This window comes from Carcharodon carcharias, chromosome 23 (genome assembly GCF_017639515.1).
Source record: "Carcharodon carcharias isolate sCarCar2 chromosome 23, sCarCar2.pri, whole genome shotgun sequence".
NCBI classification, from domain to species: Eukaryota; Metazoa; Chordata; class Chondrichthyes; order Lamniformes; family Lamnidae; genus Carcharodon; species Carcharodon carcharias.
Genome location: NC_054489.1, coordinates 47,490,025 through 47,517,597, shown reverse-complemented (window position 1 = coordinate 47,517,597; position 27,573 = coordinate 47,490,025). Strand labels below are relative to the sequence as shown.

The 27,573-nt window shown below is 41.8% G+C and overlaps 1 protein-coding gene across 2 annotated transcripts in view; it reads right to left on the bottom strand.

Annotated features, from left to right (window-relative positions):
* Window positions 1–27,573, bottom strand: part of map3k3 (mitogen-activated protein kinase kinase kinase 3) — a 136,275-nt gene that overhangs the window by 68,364 nt on the left and 40,338 nt on the right. For both annotated transcript variants that reach the window (XM_041173353.1, XM_041173354.1), the window contains exons 3-7: window positions 26,315–26,436; window positions 26,158–26,198; window positions 13,460–13,559; window positions 11,311–11,424; window positions 5,819–5,939 (exon numbers count right to left, since the gene is read on the bottom strand). In XM_041173353.1, the coding sequence (XP_041029287.1) occupies window positions 5,819–5,939; window positions 11,311–11,424; window positions 13,460–13,559; window positions 26,158–26,198; window positions 26,315–26,436 (498 nt within the window). The remainder of the gene's footprint in view (window positions 1–5,818; window positions 5,940–11,310; window positions 11,425–13,459; window positions 13,560–26,157; window positions 26,199–26,314; window positions 26,437–27,573) is intronic.

Below are 27,573 nucleotides of genomic sequence, written 5' to 3'. Positions count from 1 at the left end.
TTCAGCCTTGCCCACTAGTCCATATTATAATGCAGATTCATGAGTGTTTTTGTGTGAAGGTGAAATATTGTGGACTCCTGTACTGAGAATATTAGATAGTCTTCGTAATGAAAATCTGCCTATGTTTTCATGCTAAATGCACATGCCATGATGCATTTTTGCCTGTTATCTGGAAACTGTACATTGTTCTTTGTAATTTTCTTATTTTCCACTCCCATTACTACTCCTGATGGCACAGCACAGACTCTCCTACAGTATCTTTCAATATATGTTCACATTCTCCCATAGCTTGCCCAGTGACCTTTCTTCACATTGCAGACAAAAGAGTGAATGTCAGCAGGCTGTTCCACCACTTAGGAATTTATTCAGCTGTAATGCCCAATCAGCTAACATCTGCACAAGCCATTTCCAGCAGGAGTGACTGGATTCTGGTCAGAAGCAGGAATCATGACAGTTTTTCCTTCTCCCTAACCCAAGAAAACCAAGATGATCAGCAGTTGTTGCTCTCACTGAAATCAGTTAAAGTGTAGAGCCAGTATTGAACCTGCCACCTTCTGGTGTATGTCTATCTTCAACATCTGGTGGCATATTTATCACCAAGTCATTAGACACATTGTGCGTGTGTGGATTGGGGGTTGGAGAAAGAAAGGACTGCCACATGCCCCAAAATACTAAAAAAAAATTGATCAGAGTAGGACTTGAACCTGCTCAATTGGATGAGCGGTACAAATCAGCCAGGCTGACACCAAAGCACTTGGGGAGTGTAGTACTGTCAGATGAAATGTTAGCGATCTCAGTGCACTATTCAAAGAGAAGTGGAGTTTGTCTGATGCCCTAGCCAATATTCATTCCTCAAACACCTAGAGAAGAATAATGGGTCACTAATCTCACTGCTGTTAGTAAGGTCCTGCTGTATTCAAATGATGCTGTGCTTGCACATCAAAAGTATGTAATTGTATGTAAAGTATGTTGTGATGTTTGCAACATTACACGGTGCTACATGAATACAAGTCTTATTTTCTCTTGCTACCGGTCATTATTTTCTGTACAGCTGCATTTGCAGAGATAAATTAGAGAGCATTTCTTTAAGCAAGAAATCAATACCACAGCATTTTTTAAATATGTACATATAATCTGGATTGTTAAGGACTGAAGGGGTGTTATATCTCCAGAGGTGACATCCTTTAGGTGAGACAGTAACCTGTCACCTATTTTGATGGTTCAGGCTGTTAAAGATCACATGGCACTACTTGTTAAGAGGGGAGCTCTCCCAATGTCCTAGCCAATATACCTTCCTCAATCTACAGTGCCATTGCGCAATAATTGGTTATTCATCTCACTTTAGTTTTCACAGATCTTGCTGAGTACATAGTTACTGCCATATTCATCCAGATAATCACCAATGAACTTCAAAAGCAATTCACTGTATGTAAAGGTGCTTGGAGTACTTGAAAGGCACAATTTATAAGTGTCTTTTTGTTTACCAATCGACCTGGATTATGCGCTGAAGCTTTTGGAGGCAAATTTGAAACAACAGCCTTCTTTATAATGAATCTGATGACTGCAATTAAAAATATGCATAATGTTACCTTGTGTGCACAATCCTAAATGTAGCTTAGAGTTAATTATAACACAATACTGCTTTGGATTGAGTGCCCTTTGAGATAATTGGGAATAAGCACAAAAACAAAAGATTTAACTTCGAGATTTCATTTTCTCTCAGTGAAAGAAACCAACAAGATAAATTAACATTTGGGTTCAAATGCATTACTACCTCCCTCTCAACTTTCACTTTTTCCAACACATCCCAAGCGCTCCTTCACACAATACTAAAAGCAATCGTTATCTGATTGGCCAGCCTCCAACTGCTATTGTGGAAACAACATCTTACTAACAGGAAGGGGAAGTCGCGCAAAGCAGTGTATATCAAAGGAAGTGAATGGAAAAACAAGAGCATTGAGATCTGGACCATTTTCATCCTGCCCGATCGTTATCTCTCCCCACAAACACAAACGCGGCTAAACTCACACTATGTCAAAGATAAACAGATGCAGGGAGACGAGTAAAGCACTCCTCTGAAGGTCTGTGATGCAGCAGATCAGTTCCATCCTCACTCGAGAGCTAATGTAAATGTGTGTGATATCTATACACAAGGAATATGCAACGGAAGCTTTTTAGGGATTCTCAATCACTGGCAGCTCCAAGGTTTCAGTCTAAAAGATGCTTGTTCACACTGTAGAAAATGCAACACAAACCCCAACTTGATGTTTGGCCTTCCAACTTTCAAAGTCCAGGGATACAATAAACATTTATAAAATCAGAAAGGTGATGCAGCATTATTACTGCATTACTAATGATATGTTCACACATTGCTCTCTTAAAACCTGGCAAGGTGTTGGGTAATATCCCTTACCAGGTGAGAACATCCTTGTGAGCAGGATGCGAATGCATCACATATCCGCTCCAGCCATGAGCCGACAGCTCTAGCACAGCCCTTCCTTGCTTCTATCACCCTGCCAAAAACCAGGCAATCTATCTGCCTCTCTGACAAAAAAAGCAATCTTATTTTAGTCTGGCCAACTAATCCTAGCAACAGCTGGAAATGCAAGTGTCCAATAGTCCAGAATATACACTGTCTGTAAAAGGGAAATTAGGGCTCCTTATAAACCCAGGAGTCAATCTAGAGCAACCTGGAAGCTGGGAAGCCACATCATTGCCTAAGGACTGAGAGCATCCAGCTGATATCTGATATTCCTGGAGCTAACTCATTGACATAAAAACTTGCTGCATTTCAAAAAAAGTAAACTGGGAGATTTGAATAAAAAGTAATCTCTTCCAACCCCTTCCCCCCACCACCTCAAACTTCCTTCCCCTTTCCTCTGATATTTTGACACAATTTGCTCTTTCTACATGTTAGATCAATGGACTAAGACTTCTGCCACACTTGCCAATAATTAGGAAACCGTTTTAGTTGCATCACAGCTAGAGTCCCTGCTAAAAGACAACAAGATACTTTTCTCCAACACTGGACGTGCTTTTACAGGAAATCAATACAATAACCAGGCCCTGGTTCACTCACTGACTGTTTTTAAAGTACTGTTCAGGCAAACTCTGACTAGGCACCAGGAAAAAACTTGCCAAACACCAGGCTTTGGAGTACTGTAAATAGTGAATCCTCAATTTCTTTTTTTTTGTCTACAAATTATTTCCGGATTAAATTGCACTAGTGTCATATTGAGCTGCAAAGCAAAAATTTGATTTTGTTTTAACCCAGGCCTTCAATGACGGGAAAAGTAATTTTAAAAGATCAAAGATTTTCAGGTTTACACGCATTTTACTGATGAACATCACCAACATTTGGGCACAGCCAAGTTGGCCGCAGCTCCCAGGAAATAGCAAGGAGTGCACCAGCTGTGCCTCAAGTCTCTCCTGGGCGCCAGTTGCGCATATATGGGAGTACAGTAGCGTGTTACTGGGCTAGTAATTCAGATGCCTGGACTGATGACCAGAAGACATGAATTCAAATTCCACCATAGCAGCTGGGAATTATAATTCAATAAATTAATTGAAATAAAAAACTAATATCGATAATGGTGACCATAAAACTATCAATTTATCATAAAGCCCCATCTGGTTCACTTTAGGGAAGGAAATCTGCCATCCTTACTTGGTCTGGTCTACATGTGACTCCTGGCCCACACCAATGTGGCTGACTCTTAGCTGCTCTCTGAAATAGCCTAACATGTTAGTTATATTCAAAAGATGGCTATAACCACCACCTCCTCAAAGGCAATTTGGGATGGGTAATAAATGTTGGCCTTGCCAGCGGTGCCCACATTCCAGAAACGAATTAAGAGAAAACAGAAAAGCAACTCCGCCCACAAAGGGAAGGTTTTATCGATGGTCACACCACAAAGGCAAAAAATTAAAACGGGTGTTTAGAAAATAAAAGTGACTTTATTTTAGCTTCCCTGACATCTCAGTGGGCAAAAGCATCAACTCGGGTATTGCTGGACTAAACAATCCAGGAGGACCCCAGGTCTGAGCAGTGCTACCTACCCTCAGCTACGGCAACTGAAGTGCAAGAATTGGCTCGGGTGTCCTGGGTTAGGAAAGAGGAAAAAAAATCCAGCAGGATTCTCGATTGTAAATGTGATCCAGCAGCTTAATCTGGAATGTGCAGAAGCAAGGACGGTTTGGATTCTCGCTTTGCACCCTCTCCAAGCTTAACATTTAAGAGGTTAGATTGATGGTCGAAGGAAAGGTGGGTAAAGCGATATGGGAACAGGGTGGGCACATGAGATTAGGGTAAACACCATCCTGACTAAGAACTACCATCAATGTTCCTTCACTGTCGCTGGGTCAAAATCTTGGAGCTCCCTCCTTAACAGCACTGGGGATATACCTACATCACATGGGCTGCAGCGGTTCAAGAAGGCAGCTCAGCACCACCTTCTCAAGGGTAATTAGGGATGGGCAATAAATGCTGGCCGAGCCAGCAATGCCCACATCCCATGAAAGAATTAAAAGAACTAAGGCAGGATGGCTTTTTCAGTAGTAGCACTCTCGCCCCAGTCAGAGAGCTGTGGGTTCCAGCCCCACTCCAGACACTTGGGCGCAAAAACCAGGCTGACAATCCTGAATTGGGCTGAAGTTTTCCAAAGAAACATCTGCTTTACATCTAAAGCTGCTGCACTGCTCATTTTTGATCTCTGTGAAGTCTTATATAGGCAGTACCATCATAGAATATGCATGCATTGTAAATGTACTCTCCTTTTGTGTTATTCTGCAAAATAAAGACACTTGTTTTCATTCATTCATGGGATAAGAACATCGTTGGCAAGGCCAGCATTTAATTGCCCATCCCTAATTGCCCTTAAGAAGACTGTGTTGAGCCACCTTCTTGGACTGCTGCAGCCCATCTAGTGCAGGTACACCCACAATGTTGTAGGGAGTTCCAGCATTTTGACCTGACATTTAAGTGATGGCAATGTAGTTCCAAGTTCCTACAATGTTATGCTTCTACTTTCCTAGGACATTTTATTCAAAGTCTAGTCTAAACGCATTCAATAAACACTTCCAACCAGCACACATCCAGGAAATGGCCATTTCACACTCCACCTTCACTAGATCAGCTACATCCCTATCTCATACCCAGTGTGTCCTAGAATCAAACAATTTAATCAAGCGCTCAACCAGTTTTTGTATTTTGTAACTGGATGAGCTACCCAGGAACAAAATGTCTTATTTTGTATGGTCCAAGGCTGGGACGGTACATTGTACTAAAAAATGTTAGCAGGCATGAACAGCCTTCATTTGTCCAAGTTTTAAACAAGGTTCCTGAAAAAGGAAAAGTCTGCATATTGCTTTCCCAGGCATTCCCGCTTGAGAGTGGACTGCCTGGTTCACAACCAGATGTTTGACCACCATACATTTGAAATAACCACATCAATGCAACCTGATTGGGGCCTATGGCAGAAGTGAAATTAAAACTTTTAACATTTCAATTCCCAGGCTTCACAAACAGTTTTAGAACATTTTCGAAGTTATTTCAAAACTTTAGTTTAAAAGCTCAAACGTTAGCAGGATCACCACACGGAATCAGGATTCCAAACTGTTAGCCTATTCCTATAATGCACCAAGGCAATTCTGCTTAACTTCTCAAAAAAGAACTAAAATGGTTAAATAAATAGACCTTAGTGCCGAATGGAGAGCATTCCTGAAAATTCTCTAGTTACAAAGCCTTATTTCACCTCATTACTTATACTCTAACAGCTGCTTTAGCGTCCTTTTAAATTGAAGACGACCTGGTACTCACCAACAGAGAGGTGCCTGCCTCGTGACTCTTGTGGCTGGTAGATGGTGCTGAGAATGTCTCCCACTGACTGAGAAGCCTTAATGCGGACCTGTTTCGTAACAACTGAAGAAGCTGGTGATGTCTAGGATTTAGAGAAAAGGAATTAGATGTGTATATCCAAAGTTTATCATGTCCACCTTACAAATATGGCAATGGCAGCAGTGTCAAATTCCTTAAGGAGCCCAGACTGATTGCTGCAGACTGAGGTGCACCTGGGACAGATGCTCTTCCAGAAAGAAAAGTTGAAAAGCCTTCTGTTTGGTCTCTCTAGTTGCTGGAGCGCTGGGTGGAGGACAGGCAGAAACAGTGCACACAGTGGAACACACCAACTTGCAGCAAGAATTGCCATTGTATCCTCCCCTCTCACCCATAAAGGACAAAAGGAAAGCCCAGTGACAGTTATTCAAGAGCTGGGCTGAGGGGTGGGGGAGGAGGAACTATTAAACGGATTAAGTCAAAAACTATTGGCCAACTAGTTGAGATTTTATGACAAACTGACAGTTTCAAATACACTTTTACTGATGTCTGTTTTTTATTTCCAAATTCTGAAGCTGCCAGGGTTGGATTTAAGCTCATGATCTCTGGATCTCTCTCCAGTAACATAACCACTAAACTGCCAGGCTGCATGACATCTGATAGAATAGTCTGCTAACAGTAATCGTCGAGGCTCACACATGGAGAATGGTGAGATGGTGCAGTTCAGCTGATACCTATAGGACTACAATGAACTAGCTCTTTCAGGGGAGAAGGGGAATAGATTGTAAAAACGAAATGTGATAAAATGCAGCTCAGTTGGACACAGAAACATATTTTTAAGTTGTTAATTTTATTAGCATGTCTTTGCTGGAAAAGTTGATTTGAATGAATTGAGACCACAATCACCATGACACCCAAATACCTGTAAAGCTGCTGAATGCTGTGTTTAAACTGGAATATTATTTCTATGATGGTTTAAATTTGTTGCTTCAGATTCACTGCAATCAGTCCAGCCCTAGTTACCACATTGAACACTTTTCTGTTGTGTTTTACTGGCACTAACAAATTCAATCTTAAACCTGCTAACATGAGAGAAAGTGACAATAAACAGTAAAGGATCCAAAACTTCTGTGCACTCATTCTTGTTATATATTATTTCCTGAACTTGTTTTTACTCTAGGGATAAAACTAGGACGACATTTTTTTTAAAAATGCGATTAGTCAGCAGATGTTGATGACGTTATGGAGGGGCTGGTACAGTTTGCCAATGGCAAAGAGTTTACCGAGAGGAGCTTAAAATAAAAAGCACATCAGTGTTCCAGCAAATTTTTCTGCTGAACAGGAAGTGGGAGCTCACAGCAAAACAGTGATCTCTGTGAAAACCTGCCGTGAGTTTCTACATTACTCACGGCACAAGGAAAAAACAGCCAGCAATTTGAAACAAAAAAACCATCTGACATCTGGCATAGACCAACTTGAACACTCTAAGGTAAACAACGAGATCAGGCAACAAACCCTTGGCTTTCACTCACCAAAATGAACTTCATTTTGATAGAAAGACACAGTGGAAATGTAAACATCGCCCAAATAATTTCTTCAGTAACATGAGCATGTGCAACATTTGGCAACGCAGCAGTTAGGATGCAACACAGAATGGGAGAAGGATGGGGGAGGAATTCGAGTCTTGGGGGCCTACTTGACACTCATACCCATAGATGTGTTTTCAACCTGGCCCCTCAGTGGAAATTAGTGTCCCCTCCTAAAGGAGGTGAGGGCAGGGTGGAAGTTGAGAGAGAAAATGTGTCAGAATGTATACCACCAATCACAAAAAATGTACACAGAATGTACAGCACAGAAACAGGTTATATGACCCAACTGGTCCATCAAGTGTTTATGCTCCACATAAGCCTATTCCCACTGCTTTATCTAACCCTTTCGACAAAACCTTCCATCCATTTTTCTCTCATGTATTTATCTACCTTTCCCTTAAATACATCCAAACTATTTGCCTCAATTACTCCATGTAATAGCAAATTCCACATTCTCACCACACAATGGATAAAGAAGTTTCCTCTGGCCTCTTCATTGGAATTATTAGTGACTGTCTTATATTTATGACATTTCCTCAGTGCACAGCAGGTGCTATATGACACACCATGGAGGCATGGACTTAATCCAAATGAAGTTTGCAACTAATGAGAGGGTTTCAGTTATGTGAAGAGACCAGAAGCTGCGGTTTCTTCACCTGAGAACAGAGAAGGTTAAGGGAAGATTTATTGGAGTCATTCAAAATCATGAAAAGTTTTGATGGAAAAACTTTTCACTGTTGGTAACCAGATAACAAGGATTTAAGGTAATTGGTGAAAGAATGTGAGAGAGGGGCTTTTTTTCCAACTCAAGTTGTTTATGTCTGGAATATACTGTCTAAAAGGGTGATGAATTTAGCTTCAGTTGTAACTTACAAAAGGGAATCAGATACATATTTGAAAATAATTTACAAGGGCGGGGGAAGAAACTCTAACCGAGTTGCTCTTTCAAACAGCCTGCACAAGCACAATGGATTAAAACTCCCAAGCTATGCAGTTATGATTCTATCCCAATTCTTTCAAACCAGTCTATCCAACATTATAGCAGGACATGAAGTTAGCAGATTGGTCTGGTTTTCAGTGAGAGCAACTATTCTTCAAACAGGCGATCCCGTCCACTCAATGCCAGCGCAAAAGGTGAGCACTTCTTACCACCAGCATAGACATCTCGCCAAGCAAGGCTTTCCAACAAGTGACTCAGAATATGGATGAACTGGTAAATGCAGGCTGCCCTAAGACGACATTGGTTACCGGCATAGCAGACATTTGACCGGGTTACAACGATTGCAATGTAGTTCAGGAGACAGTCCACAAATCTGCTGCACTCCTCTGTAGCAGATTTCTACAAGACAGAGGGGTTGCTGGCAACAGCCACAACAATAAGACACAGTAATGGATTTCAAATTTGCTTAAAATACCTTGAAATTGATTGGGATCTTTGAAATTTGCAGTGAACTTTTTAAAAATGGTACAAAATCACCACAGGGCTTCCCCAGAACCCTCATCAAACAAACTCTAACCGTGACTGGTCTTTGTTTCAGGTTAATTCTGCAAGCCAATATCTTTGAACGCAATGGGGTTTTAAATTACAGTTAAGATTGTGTTGTCCTTTGTCTAATGAGTAAAGGCACCGCTCTGCTCGAGCACCAAATCAAAACGAAGGTCCCACAGGGAATCCGCTAAACTAGATGTGCTCAACTAGAGAAACAAGAGAACACAGTATGTCTCAACCACCCTGGGCGAGGAAGAAAGCTCATTTGCCAGAACTCCTCCTCCTTGAAAGCAAGTGGGTGAACACAAGAACAATAGAAATAGGAGAAGTAAGCATTTGACCCCCCAAGCCTGCTCCACCTTTCAACAAGTTCATGGCTGACCCAATTGTGATCTTAACTCCATTTTCCTGCCTGCCCCCATAAACCTCAATTCCCTTGTCAATCAAAAATCTGTCTAATTCAGCCTCCATTGCTCTCTGTGGAAAAGAATTCCAGACACTATTGACTCTCAAAGAAATTTCTCTTCATTTCCATCTTAACTAGTAGACCCCTTATTTGAAACTGCGCCCATGTGTGTAATTGTATGTATATGCACGTATACATGTGCACATGCACAGAGGAAGGGGTCAAGGGATGGCAGCTTGTGATAGCAAGATCAGGCGATGCTTTCCCAACTGAACAGACTGACGTGCTGTCCTGTGCTCGCTGACCTGCAATGGCTCTCTGTGCCTCTCCAAATGTGTTTTACTACATAAAGGAACTTTACTCATACTGTTGTCGTCTAAGTTTGAACTCTCATGTGAAACATGGGCCCTTGAAAGTGGGACTGATGAGTTCATTCCTTGTACAAGCCTGTGCTTTCAGAATGCATTCATCAATAACTGGGAGATCTGGAGGGACACAGGCACAATAAACACCGTTTTTACTGCTGCAGGTGATTGAACAGATCGGTAGAGGATGTAATTTCAACAGGTCGGGGGCAACATGAGAGATTTCAAACAGATTTGTAACTGCAAGAAATTGTAAAGCACAAGAAGCTCTTCCAAACCTTGCAAAATTCCAGCTATGTGTTTATTTTCAAGGAAATTCTCCAGGATTAAGCCCTACAATGCGGTGCTTTCAGCAAGTACTGTGGGGGGTGCCAGGAGCCAAGGTGAAACTGCAGCATGTCACGTTTGTTGACTTTCAAACAATTTCCAGAGAACCTTTCTTGGACCTGGATAGTCTGCACAATGTTTTTATTTAATAAGAAAAAGTTGAAGGTGTACATAATTCTTTTGCATTGCAGATTTCCAGCTTCGCAATATTTTGCTTTTATCATTCTTTTGCAATTTACTCAATAGAGCTCTCACTGTTTTCATTTAAAGCTTCTTAGAATTGTGGGAACACGACAAGCCAATGTAAAAATTTCTTGAAGATTAGTCAGGGCAGAAGTGCAAAAGTGACACATTTGTGCTATAATCTGGATTCTTTTGCATGGCAAAGTGAATCACGGAGCAAGCCAGTGTCCATACTAGTAGGAACTCCGAATGTGAGAAGCTAAGAAATCCACCAGCGAGATGGACAATTCTTGGGAATAATGTTGACTACACCTGTTCTTTTAGGAGAACATGCACATAGCAGCACTGCTGCTCACACTAGCTGATAACATCTATAGGTGGCGCCCACATCAATAAGAAATGCAATCCACTTCCACACCAAGTTCACGCTTAATACTACACAATATGAAGTGGTACATGTCTGCCCGTGTGCCAGCCTGCATGTGTCTGCACATCAGCAAGCCTGCCAGCCTGATTGAGCGCATATGGTGGTGAGGTGGTTGGCTGGGGTTGGCAGTGAGTTTTAAGGAAGAGAACACATGTATTCCATCATGGACCTTTTCTAGCTGCAGCACAAATCAATGAAGAGAAAGGACAACAAAATAGCATATGAATTTTCCTTTAATTGGAATAGCCTGTGAAGGGAAGACAGGAACCTGCACGCATTTGTTTGTTTCCTGCTCAGCAGAACAGCCACACAAAATTAGTGAACAGACTGAACTGAACCAAGCTCGAGGAAATCAGGTAGCTATGCTGTAAAAGGTTCTGCCACATCACTTCCTCTGCAAATAACTGTGGTTGCCTGGTTCTGCCAGTCTACTACATTCCCTGCTCCTTCCCTCCCCATGAGGCCCTAAGCAATGCACAATGGAGAATTTTATAATGCTGACCTGGGATGTGTACCCAAAGTTACATTAAAAAAAATGTTTTAAAGAGAGAACTGCTTGCTACTCAAGTTACTGCCCAACATTCCATGTTTCTGACTCGCACAATTGTTTTCCTGCTTTTATTTATTTAAGGAGCCAGGTGCTCCCGAGATAATCTGTTCACCTAAAGGACCAGAGAAAGTTAACACTTACGTGGTTTTTCTCCTGAGCTACAAGCAAGATTTTCAGGCTCTTCATGTTAAAACTTCGATCCAGCAGGTCAACAGCTTTGTCGAGATCATCCTGGCTTCGTAATGGAATTAGTAGCTGACGGCAAGAGGAAAGGCAGATCAAACCAAATGAGTGCAAAGCTCATGCAATCACACAAATCAGCGTGACTACCAGCAAGAAAAAGGAAAATTGCAACAAACTTGGAGTCAAGTACCACAGAACCTCACATCCAGCATCATAATGTTTGCACCCTCATTTATTCACAACAATGTTTATGGAAGTATAGTTTACATAAAACAGTCAGTATGCAGTTGAATGCTTGAAACTGATTTTCCCCCAGCCCCAGGGTTCCTTATCCAGTAACAAGTTGGTGTGCACAGTAAACAGTAGAATTTACAGTGCAGCTCAAAGTTTTAGCTTTGGCACAGGCAGTGAGGGTTTCTGGCCTGTGAGGCCAGACACAGTTCAGGCTGCCAGCATTTCTTTTCCCCCAAGGGTATCTCAGTTTTAAAATGGAAAATTGTAGATTTTATCTGCACATGCTTGAAAAGATAATCTAAACATGGTAATCAGAAGTTAAAATCTCATACATTGGACTAAGTATAGGGGCTTCTCCACAATCCAATTTCTATTCGCGGGTGGACAATCAAGATTCCACTGCACAAGCAAAACTCAAGACCAAGAAGTCCAGATAAAGAACCGAAACTGCACCAGCCCAGACAAATTGTTATAAATCCTAATTTACGGAATTGACATTTGCACAATTGTTGCTTTTAATATTTCAGTCCATTTAATTATTCGTTCTACCACTGAATAACTATGGATTATATATATTTTATTGGGCATACAGCTGCGCAGTGTATCTGCTTCCACGCATATACTCTGCCCAGGTAGAACAAAAGCCCAGGTGAGAGAGTTCCTTGAAACAATTGATGACACCTGCCCTGATACTACCTTACTCTCTACAACAGCACCATGAAGTACAGAATTAGTCATGTTCTTGTTGGAAGCTTCAGTTTTCAAAGCAAAGTTTTCAGCTCTGAAGACAGACGCTGGTGTTACAGGGCTCTTGCTTGAAAGTGCTGAGTTAATACTTTCCCCCGCTGCCTAAGGGTTAAGTATTGATAACCAATTGGACGTGGGGCTAAAAGCTCAACTCAGGTTCAAAGAGATTGTACTCTACTAGGTTAAGCCTGAGCCAGGGAGGTTAATGGAGTCAGTGCCAAAGGTACACAGGTAGCAAAGGAGCTAAAGTTCAGTTGCAGAAAGTGAAGACTCATCCAGGACTTCTTGTTGACAGGGAAACTAGAAATATAAAGCAATCCTGCAATCAAGAATTGTGAGGGGAGATAAAATTGGGTGTCTGACATATAGAAGTGGGTCCCACAATTTCAGAAAATATGGTGTAGTTGTAGCATGGAGCTGGTGAAGAGGAGGGGCCCCAAGGATGGAGGGGTGAACATACAGGAAACTGTTTTGAGATGTGGTGGCTGTGCTGAGGCAGAAAGGAGTGGGCTATGAGGGAATGGTATGAAGCATAGGGACTGTGGAAGTGAGGCAGTTGAGAATTATATGGTTAATAGTGTCAAAGAGCAGTTAAGTAGTTCAGGATTCACATAAGGCGTTATGGATAACTTTGACCAAAGTGGTGTCAATACCACAGGCTGGTCATAAGTTAGGCTGCAAGAACTCAGGGAGAATGGGTGACGTAAGCATATAGTCATGTAGCAATGATTCATTCAAGAACCTTGGGAAGCCCAGCACAAGAGATACGGCCTTGGCATGGGAAAATTAAGGCATCAAAAGTTGGTTCTTTAAAAGGTGGAATGGTGGGGGGGGTGGTGGTTATGGATGACGGCAACTTCAAAAAGGGTGAGAATAATTCATGAATAAAGGGGCAGCTGATGAGGAGAACCTAGGTAGCAAAATGTTGGGTTGAAGGCAAGCTGAGAGACCAAGTGGCCAAATTGATAGAGGAAATGATTCTCATGAGAACTCAGGCAAAAAGGAGAAAATTCCAGAAGGCGGAGGGTGCAGGGGGAGATGTAACAAGGCGGGGTCAGAGGGAGCCAAACCGACAGGCTAAATTCTCGAAATAAAAGCAGTTTAGAGCCTTGAACGCAGGGAATACCTCATTGTTTGTGTAGTTTAAATCCATTAGCTGCCCAAACACGGTCTTGACTTTCTGGTGCAGTTCTTCATACTTAACTGGACGGCTGAACTGTATGATTCTGACAATGGGATAAAGAATACAAACATGTTAACGCAAATCATACACAAACTTGGTTTGTTTCACATTCAGCAGTAACAGGCAGCTATGAAGTATGACTAGCTGCAGGACTCCCACTGCAACACAGGAGACCTGAATAACATTAAATAAGCCAACCGGACAGCCTCCGCTGCTACGGTTGTTAATATAATTTTCATTTTAAAATGTTTATTCATCGTTAATATAGATAAACTTGAAACTGCACAAAACAGCAAAAGAAAATAACACCCAAATGGTGACCTATAAACTAATTCAGTTTGGAATGCTCATTGTATCTCAGAGTATTTGTTTCACAAGGAAGAAATGTGAACACCAATCAGAAAAAGGAGGATATGGGATGGGAGAAGAGAGAAATTTGAACAGAGGCAACAAGGCATTCCAGGGCATTTGAGAGAAAAGGGAGGAACTACGTTTAAGATAGAGATGAGGATTTTTTTCTCTCTCAGAGGGTCGAGTGTCTTTGGAACACACTTCCTCAAAAGGTAGTGGAAGCAGGGTCTGAATATTTTTAAGGCAGAGATATATAGATTCTTGATAAGCAAGGGGCTGAAAGGTTAATCAGGGGTAGGCGTAATGTGGGACTGAGGTTAAAATCTCGTCAGCCATGAACTTATTAAATGGTGGAGCAGGTCCAAGGGGCCAAGTGACCTACTCCTGCTCCTAATTCATATGCTGTCTTTTAAACAGCCAGGTTGGTTGTATATAGCATAAATCAAATTGTTTTAGTGTATTTTCTGTTTTTGTACTTTACATCCATTTTAGACAGTCATTACCTGTAATGACTCACACTATAGTAATCTTCCACATGTAGGCAACCCACATATCCTCTAGTGGGCTATTGACTATGATCGCGATTGATCATTAGATATAGGCTACAGAGAGTAGATTTCATGTTACAGGTGATTTTATAAAGGTGAGGACTCATAACTCTACCAGGAAGTTCTTTACAATGATTATTTTGGCCTTTGTGTGGGAAGAAAGATTTCATTCACAAACTTATGGTGTTTTCTAAAATAAACTGGGCAACTGTTACCACTATAGGAAAGGAAGAATCACAAGAATATACAAATGTTGAATTAGATGTTTAAGTAGAATTTCATCAGGAGTGGGAGTCCAGAACAAGGAAACATAGACTGACATGTCAAAAAGTTGATTAGTTTTGGGCCAGGAAGTGTGATTTAAGTCAGCAGACAGAAATGGAAATGCCACTTTTGCAACTGGATACCTGACTTTATTAGTAAAATATGTTTCTCTTTATTCAGAAACTTTAAATTATCAGACTATTAATCGCATTACAGAATCTTAAAAAAAGATGCAAATCCTTGAAATCAAAAATCAAGAGAAAATGCTGGACATGTCCAAATCAGTTAACTTCTCAAAAGGACAAGTGGATGTTATGGGGAGAGACCAACACCAGAAATGGCATGATAAGGGAAGCAGAACACATTAGAGAGAGGAGAACTGGTGAAGATTAGAGCTATATTCATGCTGATGATTAATTATCCCACTGTCTCACATTATACACACCATGAATCCCAGGTCCCATGCAGTGCTTACCATTGCAAACTCTCTCCCACCCTCCCATACTCCAGATAAAAAATATATTACCCAAAAGCATCTGTCATGCTGCTTTCTCCAATTCCTGCTGCAATTACAAGCTTTTTACTTAGGTATTAGTCAAAGTGCGTCAGGGTCCTGTTCCCTGCTGCTCTAGTGAAGATATATTTACTACGAATTGTGATCACAAAGTGCAGAAGCAAAACATTAACAATGTTGGTATGCACCACCTGTGCCAATCTCTGCTACCAAAACCTCTCGTTATTACTGGCTTTTTGTAGAAATGCTCCTAGCAAATCCTGCATTAAGTCAATGCTGCTGTAGCCCCATCACATGATTTGCAGAGCTGGGTGACAGTACAAACAAACTGGCAGGCTTTACCAAATCGTTATTTATATCCCCTCACGCCATTCTACTTAAACTTTCATTCTTCATCTCCTGAAGGCATCTGCTGATTTATACATTTTTCAACAGGCCACATTTTACCATAACCAATAATCCAGAATGCTGGCCACTATAATACCATGGAGGCATCACAGCCAGGCTTGATCCTACACTTATCCAATGTGAATGCAGAAACATGCACACTGTGATCTATAGGCAAAAGCCAAGGTCCAATATACAGCCAAAGTCATAAAACATAACCAATAGGTTGGTTGTATTCAAAATTTACAGAAGAGTCCTTTAAACAGAAGATTACTTAATATTCTTTTTGAATGGGGAAACTCTGTTCCTTTAAAACTCTGATTCTATTTTTCTCCCCTGTTTTGAAAGTCTCAATCTTTACTAAGGTAAGGATCTACAGCGCATCCTCAGTACATCACCAGGCCCAGGCTGGGATAAGGTTAAACAGAGAGGGCCAACTCTCCAGTACCTGACCCAAGCTTCCACTTTGAACATTTCAGCCCACAGAGCGAGTATTGGCACATTTTTCAAAGGAAAAGAGAACAGTTCTGAAGGGTCATATTGGACTCGCAAGATGTTAACTTTGTTTCTCTCTCCACAGATGCTGCCAGACCTGCTGAGTTTTTCTAGCACTTTCTGTTTTCACTTTATACGAGAGAACAGCTCAATTTGATTCTATTCTCACCCAACTATTGCAAATCCTAAAGAAGTGTCACCTTCCCTAGTCCAAAGCCACTTGTTGAGAGCTGGATCATTCTGGGTGGAATCAGCAAACACAGATGTAGCAACTTTAACATAATAAAACATCTAAAGATGCTTCACAGGAGAGTTAGCAGATAACATTTTTACACAAGCTAAAGTAGAATACATTGACCTAAAGCTTAAACAAGTTTAAAGGATCATCTTAGGGAGAGAAAGACGAAGTGAGGTTTTGGAAGGAAATTCAATATCTAGGGCCTACACAGCTCTGGCCAGGGCAGCCAATAGTGGGCTGAATGAACTCAAGCAGGCTGGAATTGGATGAACTAAGAGTTTTCTGACAGTTGTAGGGTTATTAAGCTTAGAGTTAGGGAAGGGCAAAGCCATGGAGTGATCAGAAGCGAAAGATGAGAATTTTAAATTCGACACATTGCTGGATGAACAGCTAATATAGGTTCACGAACCCAGGTGTAATGGGTGAACATGGCATGGTCAAGGATTCACCATGCAGTTCAACTTACTGATGAGATTTTCCATCCTAGTTATTTTCACCTTTAAAAAAGGCATACTACAAAGCATATGTTTGAATTAGCACAAACATTCCAATGTTCTTTCATCTCTTCATTCCTGGTAATTTGCTTTTGACATTTCCAAATGGTAATTAATGTTTTGAAAAGTTTGCAATTAACTGGTGTAATGGTTTTTAGTGTGCAAGGACTGAAAGTAAGGGAATTATTACATGCTTCAGAAAAAGCCCTGAACTCCTGCATACAGATCATGTGCTATTCAATGCTCAGCTTTGTTTTCAAGTTATTTTTTTTTATTATGCTCCTGAGCCCCAGTTACTTCCATCTACCTTACATTTCTGTGGTCAGATACTGGCATCCTTACACAAACCTTGTCCAAACTTTTCACAATGAATGTGGCAATCAGACTTAACTCAACTTCATGCTGAACAGTCACCAGCCACTGTGCCATATTCACTTTATTTTTTCTCTAATTGAGTTGATCAGTCCTATTACATACAAAGCAATTGAGAAAAACAGTCAGACTATTTTCCAACCAAGGTATTTCAGACTTGGCACTGAATCGCATTAAATCAAGTCCCTGAAAACTGCAAACTAAACATTCTTTTATGTAAAAACATTTGCAGCGTTGGTCTACAAATCATAACGAAACTTAATGCTGAATTACAAAACAAAGAAATACTGAAAGAGAATATACATAATTTTTTCTAACCACGCTCTGAATATTCAAGTCAGGTTATACATGTTTTGTTAATTGCAAATAGGCCAGAATACCTGACTTTAATGTTAATTCCACCCCTCAATTCTAAAGGCATTCAGCTTCTTGGTGGGTTCCGTACCCACAGGCACTGACTGCTCACTGGCTATCCTATTGTCAATATTGGTAGGTTCTAAGTCATCACAGACAAGCCCAAACCCATTTTCATTCAACCGCCAAAGCACTGTACAACAACATCTCTGTTCCATCTCTGGCTCCAGCTCAGCACACCGTTCAGATAAATTATATTATCTCAACTGCTCTCATGGCTGAATCAGCCTACTTATCACAGCCGAAATCGAACCTGAGACCTTCTAGCCTTTATGACTCAGTATGATATCATGCGGTGTTTTACAGTAACAATAGTCAAAATGGTTGAAACTATGCACTGTAAGTCTGGAACTAGCAGGATGCTGGATGACATAAGCAAACAAGTCAAAATAACAATGCAGTCGACATTACTTGGGCATTGTTCTTTCTGCTCACACTCTAAAAACATCAACTGCAGTGAACCCTGCTACGATGGCTATGACTGAGCACCGTGTTGCACATTACAGGCAGGGCTTAATCTCTTGTTGTTACTGTTGCCGCATTACAGAAGTTGAATTGTGGAGTCTATAGCATCTGCAGCAATCCTGACCTAAAGGCCATCGCACCCTTAAAAATTTCCTGTTCTAGCAGAGTATGCCAAAGCTGATGCTGAAAGAGATGAAAAAAAAATGGCTCATAATTCTCAGAAAAAGCTGAAAATGTTTCAGGTTGATAACTTTTATCGAACTCAATGATCTAAAGAATTAACCCTGTTTCTCTCTCCACAGCTGCTACCTGACCTGCTGCATTTTTCTGTTTTTATTTCACATTTTCAGCGTCTGCAGTATTATATTTTTGGCTCAAAATTCTCCTCCCTAATCTCATCCCACTACTCCAAAAACACCTGTCCATTCCTGGCCCATATTATCGTCTGCCTATTTCTTCTGATTTTTATTAGCAAGCTTGGATTTTTCTAAGTATCAAAAATCACAAGATGAATGCGAGGTAGGCCATTCAGCCAAGAGTTCAACCACACACAAAGATGTGGTGACCCAACCCCTCATCATGGAATCCAATAGTTTAAATTGACTCCAGGTTTTGTCCTTTCATTACCTTATCCCAAAATCCATTCCAGATGCTGATCATTCTTTGTGTGAAAAACCTCCTGACATCAGTCTTTTACTACTTTGAATTTCATTCCCCGACAAACTCCATTTCCTCTAACAACCATCTGAGGCTAAACCAAGCTGTTTACAAAGTTTGATCAGTATTTGACCTGAAGATGAGCTTCTAGCCACATACTCACGCCATCCCAAAGACTGTCTACCTCCATAGCATCAGTGACTCCATTCTACCTCAGCTCAGGGAACCATAGAAAAATTACAGCATAGCAAGAGGCCATTCAGCCCATCGTGTCAATGCAGCTGAAAAATAAAAAGTAAAAAAACTAGCTGCCCATTCTAATCCTACCTTCCAGCACCCAGTCCACAGCCTTGCAAGTTACAGCACTTTAGGTGCAGATCCAGATACCTTTTAAAACAGTTGAGGGTTTATGCCTCCACCACCAAACCAGGCAGCGAATTCCAAACACCCACCACCATCTGGGTGAAGAAGTTTTTCCTCATGTCCCCTCTAATTCTTCTATCAATCTGCTGCTGAAACCTTCATCCATTCCTTTGTTACTCTTACACCTGAATGTTCCAACCCACTGTATGCAGGCCCATCTTTCGCCCACCATAACTTATCATCCAAGATTCCCCATCCTAACCCATTACCTCTGTGAGCCCTGACCTACACAGCTCCTGGGTAAGCAACAACTTGATTTTATAATTCTCAATCTTGTTTTCAAATCCCTCTATAACCTCACCCTTCCTTAACTAATCTCCTGCAGCCCTACAATCCTCCAAGTTATATGTCTTCATCTAATTCTGGTCTCTTGAACAACCCTGATTTAAAATGTGCCAGTATTGGCAGCCATGCCTTCAGTTGCCAAGGCCTTAAGCTCTAGAATTCCCTCCCTAAACCTCTCTGCTTCTGTACTTTTACTTTCCTCCTTTAAGATGCTCCTTAAAACCTACCTTTGACCAATCATTTGGTTACCTGCCTTCCTATTTCCTTATGTGGCTGAGGTTCCAATCTTGTTTGATAATGCTCCTCTGAAGCACTTACTGCATTAAAGGGCTATTTAAATGCAAGATGCTGTTGAAGTTGTCCTACTCTCATGCTTTAATAGAAAGTGATTTTCAAAATTTATCTTTACATATACTTTAATATCCTGCAATCATCTACAAAGGCTACGCGGTAGGCACTTCCCTTTAAAGGGGAAAACTCCAGTTTCCTCAATCTGCTAACACTGGAATCAATTTCTCCCTTTTCTCCAAACAACATCCAGTTTACGGATGTTTCCTTGTGATCAGAATCAGACACGCTCATCAAGCTCTGAAGAGGAGTCATATGGACTCGAAACGTTAACTGTTTCTCTCTCCACAAATGCCGTCAGGCCTGTTTCTCTCTTCACGGATGCTGTCAGGCCTGTTTCTCTCTTCACGGATGCTGTCAGGCCTGTTTCCCTCTCCACTGATGCTGTCAGGCCTGTTTCTCTCTCCGCTGATGCTGTCAGGCCTGTTTCTCTCTTCACGGATGCTGTCAGGCCTGTTTCTCTCTCCACTGATGCTGTCAGGCCTGTTTCTCTCTCCACTGATGCTGTCAGGCCTGTTTCTCTCTTCACTGATGCTGTCAGGCCTGTTTCTCTCTTCACTGATGCTGTCAGGCCTGTTTCTCTCTCCGCTGATGCTGTCAGGCCTGTTTCTCTCTTCACTGATGCTGTCAGGCCTGTTTCTCTCTTCACGGATGCTGTCAGGCCTGTTTCTCTCTTCACTGATGCTGTCAGGCCTGTTTCTCTCTTCACTGATGCTGTCAGGCCTGTTTCTCTCTTCACGGATGCTGTCAGGCCTGTTTCTCTCTTCACTGATGCTGTCAGGCCTGTTTCTCTCTTCACTGATGCTGTCAGGCCTGTTTCTCTCTCCGCTGATGCTGTCAGGCCTGTTTCTCTCTCCGCTGATGCTGTCAGGCCTGTTTCTTCTCCGCTGATGCTGTCAGGCCTGTTTCTCTCTCCGCTGATGCTGTCAGGCCTGTTTCTCTCTCCGCTGATGCTGTCAGGCCTGTTTCTCTCTCCGCTGATGCTGTCAGGCCTGTTTCTCCCTCCGCTGATGCTGTCAGGCCTGTTTCTCTCTCCGCTGATGCTGTCAGGCCTGTTTCTCTCTCCGCTGATGCTGTCAGGCCTGTTTCTCTCTCCGCTGATGCTGTCAGGCCTGTTTCTTCTCCGCTGATGCTGTCAGGCCTGTTTCTCTCTCCGCTGATGCTGTCAGGCCTGTTTCTCTCTCCGCTGATGCTGTCAGGCCTGTTTCTCTCTCCGCTGATGCTGTCAGGCCTGTTTCTCTCTCCGCTGATGCTGTCAGGCCTGTTTCTCTCTTCACTGATGCTGTCAGGCCTGTTTCTCTCTCCACTGATGCTGTCAGGCCTGTTTCTCTCTCCGCTGATGCTGTCAGGCCTGTTTCTCTCTTCACTGATGCTGTCAGGCCTGTTTCTCTCTCCACTGATGCTATCAGGCCTGTTTTTCTCTCCACTGATGCTGTCAGGCCGTTTCTCTCTCCACTGATGCTGTCAGGCCTGTTTCTCTCTCCACTGATGCTGTTAGGCCTGTTTCTCTCTCCACAGATGCTGTCAGACCTGTTTCTCTCTCCACAGATGCTGTCAGACCTGCTGAGCTTTTCCAGCATTGTGTGTTTTTATTTCAGATTTCCAGCATCCACAGCATTTTGCTTTTACACTCAAGGTGTAGTGTGAACAGTGCACTGCACAGTTTGAGCATGACATCTTCTGACTTGTTCTCTTTCGCTCACATCACATACGGAGGATTCTACTAGATATGACAGACAGTTCACCTTTTCTTCTACTGTTGCCATTTTTACAGCATTAACAGCATAAACATTAAATTCCATGGATTATGCTTTCATGTGCCACTTACAGTTTGCTTCTATTATATGTACATTCAAGATTATTAAAGTTTAAAATTGTACAAGGATTTTATAAACACCCTGTATTGCTGTATTCTACTTTCTAATTTGCGCACAACAAGCTCCCACAAACAGCAATGCAATAAAGACCAGCTAATTCTGTTTTCTGTGCTGCTGATTGAGGAATAAACGTTGGTCAGTACACCAGGGATAACTCCCCTGCTCTTCCTTGGAATATTGCCACAGGATCTTTTATGTCCACCTGACAGGGCAGAAAGGGCTTCAGTTTAACATCTCATCCAAAAGTACTTTCAACAGCCTCCAATGGAGCATCGGCCTTGATTTTTGTCCTCAATTTCTTGAGTGGGACTTGAACCCACAACCTTCTGACTCAGAAGTGAGATTGCCTCCCCCATACTAATTAGTGTTCATGCTCCACACAAGTTCTCAACTTCAGCCTCTACTAGTTCAATTCCTTTTATTGAGCAGTTACGGTGCTTGTATTTTCTTCAGTGTGTAGAATTTCAAAGTTGTGCATATTAAATTTTATTTGCCATTGTTAAGCCACTTACACATTTTGTCTAATTCAGTTTATTGCTGAACTGCCTCTTCACTATCAGCTGTTACTCACAATAAGAGGTTGTGGTGGAAGAATTAATCTAGGCTGGTCTCTTGGTTAAAGCTGGTTTATTTCCAAGACAACAACTCAGTGCTACTAACTTCCTAGTAGCTTCCATACAAAGTATTCCAACTGTACCTTTTTATTCTATTTAGGGAAGGGGGGGAGGGAGGAAGGAGGGGGGAGGGAGGGGGAGGGGAGGAGGGGTCCTGTGGGTGCTTGGGAGGGTAGTCGGGTGGGGGGGATCGGCATGGGGGGGGCGGGGGAGGTGGTCAGTGGGGGGGTGGGGTCAGTCCTATAGTTATCTCCGAGTTAAAAGTGGTTTTAATTCTAACTTTTCCTGGGTAACTATTCCTGTAAGACAGCTGGAGCCATCTGAAGACTGCGATTTAAATCGCAGGGGTGGTGGGTCCCAGCGCGTCTTCAGGGAAAGTACCCCAACCCATACGACACCCTGGAATTCCGAAGTTATGGACCAAATGCTCAATTTGTCCCTGTACCGTTACACTCAGAACCTGCCCTTACTGAGCCAGAGTAGTAAACAATCATCAGATTCACAATTTACACCAACATTCATATCCTGCCTACAAAAACTATAAACTAAGAATAAAGATTAATGGCAAAAAAATCACTGTTAGCATATACAGAATGCTGATCTGGGTCAGTACACCAAGCAACAGATCTGTTTTCCGGCAGACATCAGTTAAGATGATTTCTAGTTTCAACTGCTGATAAGAAATTCCACAATTAGCTTTATTTGATCTTATTGGCAAATGTCCATAAACATCAACTCTGCAGAAACGGGTTAGAAAATTGAATTGGTCAACCCAGATTCAAACTTTTCAAAGAAAGCAATGCCATTAGCCTTATGTAAATTGGCACAAAACAGTGAATGGTGGTGTTCCACAATAGTGACAATGCATTGTTGACCAAGACATTGGGAGAGCGCCAGCTCCTGAGTAATGTTGTGAGATCTTTTACATCCACCTGAAAGGACAGTTTAACATCCCAGTTGAAAGATGGCATTCCCAACAATGCAGCACTCCCTCAATAAGGCACTAGAGTGTCAGCTTAAATTATGTGTTCAAGTCTAGAAGGTGGAACTTGAACCTACAATCTTCTGACTCAGAGGCAAGCGTGCTACCACTGATCCATGGCTGACAGCAACACAACAAACACTGCAGCATTGCGGAAATTTAACTTTCAGTCAAACATGTTTAGTGATCAGTAGGAATATAAACACTTAGAAAGCTAACCCAGTGTTGTGATGCTCCACAAAACTGAGGGACTAAAGAGATTCTAACTGGTCCACTTTAAAAATTTATAGTAGCTTCAATTCCAGGTTACCTCATTTATAATGAAAGTACATTGGATCTCAAATGTTTGCACTTCCCATGAGGTTTTCAAAAGTCAGCAGATAAACTATATGGCCCTACGACATATGGAGCAGTGAACTTCACTAGGCCCTTTCAGTCTAGGCCTTGGATGACATCTACATTCAAGCAGTGACCAATATTAATAAGCCTATCAATGTGAATGAAGATAGGGAGCCCAACTCAGGGGAAGGAAGTAAGCGCTACCATGCTTCCTCAGGTGATGTGTCAATGTTTTCTACCTCTCCACACAGCAACATTACAGAGGCTCCCAGCCAGAGTCCAGGTTGTTTGAATCACACAAGAAAGCAAAACTTGCACAATATTTTTGAAACAAATAAATGAGCACCGGTAGGAATTAGGACATCTAGTCAGCTTTGTGAATTTACCCCAGAGTTACACGGTGGTGACAGACTAAAGCAAACAATCAGAAAGGAATGGTTTGTGCAATTCAAATCTGGAGAAAAATAGAAGTGAAAAAGATAGTCACGTGCCTCAGTTTTGCAGAAATTCGTCATCGTGTAAAAGGTTCCCAAATCAAGTCAATTGGAAGTGTATGTCATAATGTGGGCATCTGGCTACCTTATTTGGAGTATGCACACTTTCTCCATGGGGCTTAGACACAGACAAACACTTAGGCACAGCTCAGCACAGTGAAGTCATGGGAAACTCCAAGTGCAAGGATGCTGCTGGAGATACCCAGTTTAAACCAGGTTGGTCAATGTGGGATGCCAATAAGTTTCCTAAAAGCCTGTTCAGCTAGTGCCACCTTGATTGCTGCGGCATCGACTTATAGGGTTTACCTGGAGTCGACTGAAAAGAATACTAGCTCCCCTCCACAGTAATAAATCTACTGCTACAGTCTCCACTAGTGAGTTAGATTGACTGGGTAATCATTTGCAGTGCCTGGAGCACTGCACATCTGCTTGGTTCAAGTATTGATTTCCCAAAACTACTATGAAGGATTGAATTGGTTCCAAGCTTTTCAGGGAATGAAGGCGAATTTTCAGCAACAGCATTAGGTGGGAATGTAGGAGCAAGGAACAGACTTCCTGCAGATTTACCACCTGCTCTTCCGTCAGTGGGGAACTGTTCCATACTTGCCAAGGCTCTGATTCCAGCAGAAGTGAGGCTGAATATTCTTAGGGATTAAATGTTAATGGTTGATGCATTCCGCCATCATTAACGCCTACACAGCACTGGGTTACATGAATGCAGTTGCACTCAATGGCTGTCGTGTAGACCGAGGGGAGGGGGGGTGTTTAAAAGGTCAAGATGTCGCATTGTCATTGTTAGTAATCACACCAGGCAAAATAACGTATTAAAAAAAAACATGCTGATTTTCTTCATTCAGTACATTCATGGGTGATCTGATCTTGGTCACAACTCCATTTTCCTGCCTGCTCCCCATAACTGTTGAATTGATCTATCTCAGCCTTGAATATATTCAATGACCCAGCCTCCACAGCTCTCTGGGGATAGAATTCCAATGATTCACAATCCTCAGAGGAGAAATCCTCTTCATCTCCACTTCAAATAACGGCAAGCCTTTTATTTTTAAACTGTGCCCCCAGTTCTGCATTATCCCACAAGGGTCTAACCTATCAAGCCCCCTCAGAATTTTATCTTTCAATAAGCTCACCTCTCATTCTTCTGAACTCCAATGAATATAGGCCTAACCTGCTCAACCTTTCCTCCAACGACAAACCCCTCATTCCAGGAATCAGCCCGTAGAATCTTCTCAGAACTGCCTCTAAAGTATCTCTCTCCTTAAATAAGAAGGCCGAAACTACCGGCAATAGCCTAAGTGTGGTCTCACCAATGCTCTGTACAGTTGTAGCAAGACTCATCTACTTTTATACTCCATCCCCCCCAACCTTGACTGAAAGGCCAGCATTCCATTTGCCTTCCTAATTATTTGCTGTACCTACATGCTAAACTATTTCATGTATGAGGACACCCAGATCCCTCTGTACTGCAGCATTATGTAGTCTCTCTGCATTTAAATAATATGCTGCTTTTCTATTCTTCCTGCCAAAGTGGACATCTTCATGTTTTCCCACATCATGCTCCATTTGCCAAATGTTAGCTTGTTCACTTAACTTACCCATATCCCTTTGCAGACTCTGTGCCCTTCTCAACAAAGTGCAGTAAACAGTGAACTGCAATCAATAGAAAACTAGGAAACAGAAAACAGCAATCTAACCTCAGTAACACAATAGAACTATGTTAAAGATTGTCAGAGTGAAGTCATTGCTGCAAGAATTGCACAAGTCAGCAATTTATAATCTATGATAAAGCAATTTATAATCTATGAGAAATTTTAATTTTTGTAAACAGTACATGCACTGGTTGAGTGCTACTCCAAACCACTGGCCTTTCACATATCATGGGGCACAGCCTGACTCCAAAGCAGATTACATCTTCAAATGCCTAAACAAAATAGTAAAACTGGGAACATGCAAACCCTTGTCTTGTCATCTCCCATTCAAGATTATACAGAACATACACTGGGTATTTGAAATCTATACACAAAAACTGTTTAGTTTAGATGATTGACATTGCAACATCACATACCTTCTTTCACCATTATGTTCAAACTTTATTCGAACATCATTCTGCAATGGAACGGAAATTTTTCACATTAACGAGGTATAATTCTGCACAGTCATGTAAAGATGATCCTTCACTTCAAACATTTAACAACTAATCCATTTCAATGAGCTCCTCTCACCTGCTTGTTGCCGTGGACGCTGGCTTTGCTCTTCACGCTGTCGTAGCCACTCATTCGGCTCCTTCGTCCCATTTGCAGGGCAACCAGGTCCTTCATAATGGACTTTAAAGCTTCCTGCTCATCTGAGTTAGAAATGAAATTAGAGTGTTAATGCAATCCAGAGTTGTGAATGATTACAGTATCTTACAGCACAGGAGGAGATAATTCAACCCACCATGTCTGTGCTGGCTCTTTGAGAAAGCTATCCAAACAGTTCCATTCCCCTGCACTTCCCCCATACATAGAAACTAGAAGCAGGATTAGGCCATTCAGCCCTTCGAGCCTGCTCCATCATTCAATATGATCATGGCTGATCCTCTATCTCAACACCATATTCCCGTTTTCTCTCCATACCCCTTGATGCCCCTAATATCCAAACAATTATAGAAATAAAAGATTACCCTGCAAATTTTTCCATTTCAAATATATATCAAATTCTCTTTTGAAAATTAATGTTCAATCTGCTTCCACCACCTGTTCAGGCAGTGAATTCCTGATCATCATAAGTCACTTCATAATATAAGTTATCTCCCCTTTTTGTTCTTTTGTCAGTTTATCTAAGATCATATACGAACATATGAATTAGGAGAGAAGTAGGCCATTTGCCCTTTGTTCTCTGATGTAGCAAAGCCTTCTAGAAATCCAAGTACAGCTTGTTCACAGGTTCCCCTTTATCCACACTGCTTGTTACTTCCTCAGAGAACCCCAATAAATTAGTCAAACATGATTTCTTATTCAAACAACCATGTTGATTCTGCTTGATTGCAGAAAGATTTTCCAAAGTGCCCTGCTATAACCACCCTAATAATAGATTCCAGCAATTTCCCTATGACAGGTATTATCTACTGGTTACCAGTCCACCTGCCAGGGAAAAATTCCTGCAAAATGCTTCATAATTTTGAACACCTCTATCAAATCGCCCCTCCCCACCTTAATATTCTCAGGTCTCAAGGACAGAAACCCAAGCCTCTCCAGTCTTTTCACATAACTAAACCACTGTACCATTCTAGTAAATCTCCTCCGCATCCTCTCTGTGGTCTGAAACTCTTCCTGAAATATGCTGCCCAGAATTTGACATGCTTTAAACCAACTCTGCTCTGGAGGTTAAGCCGAGGAACAGGCCATTTGGATCTTTGCCAGTGTTTATGCTTCATACAAGCCGCTTCCTACCTTACTCCACCTCACCCTATCAACATATCCTTATGTTCCTTTCTCCCTCA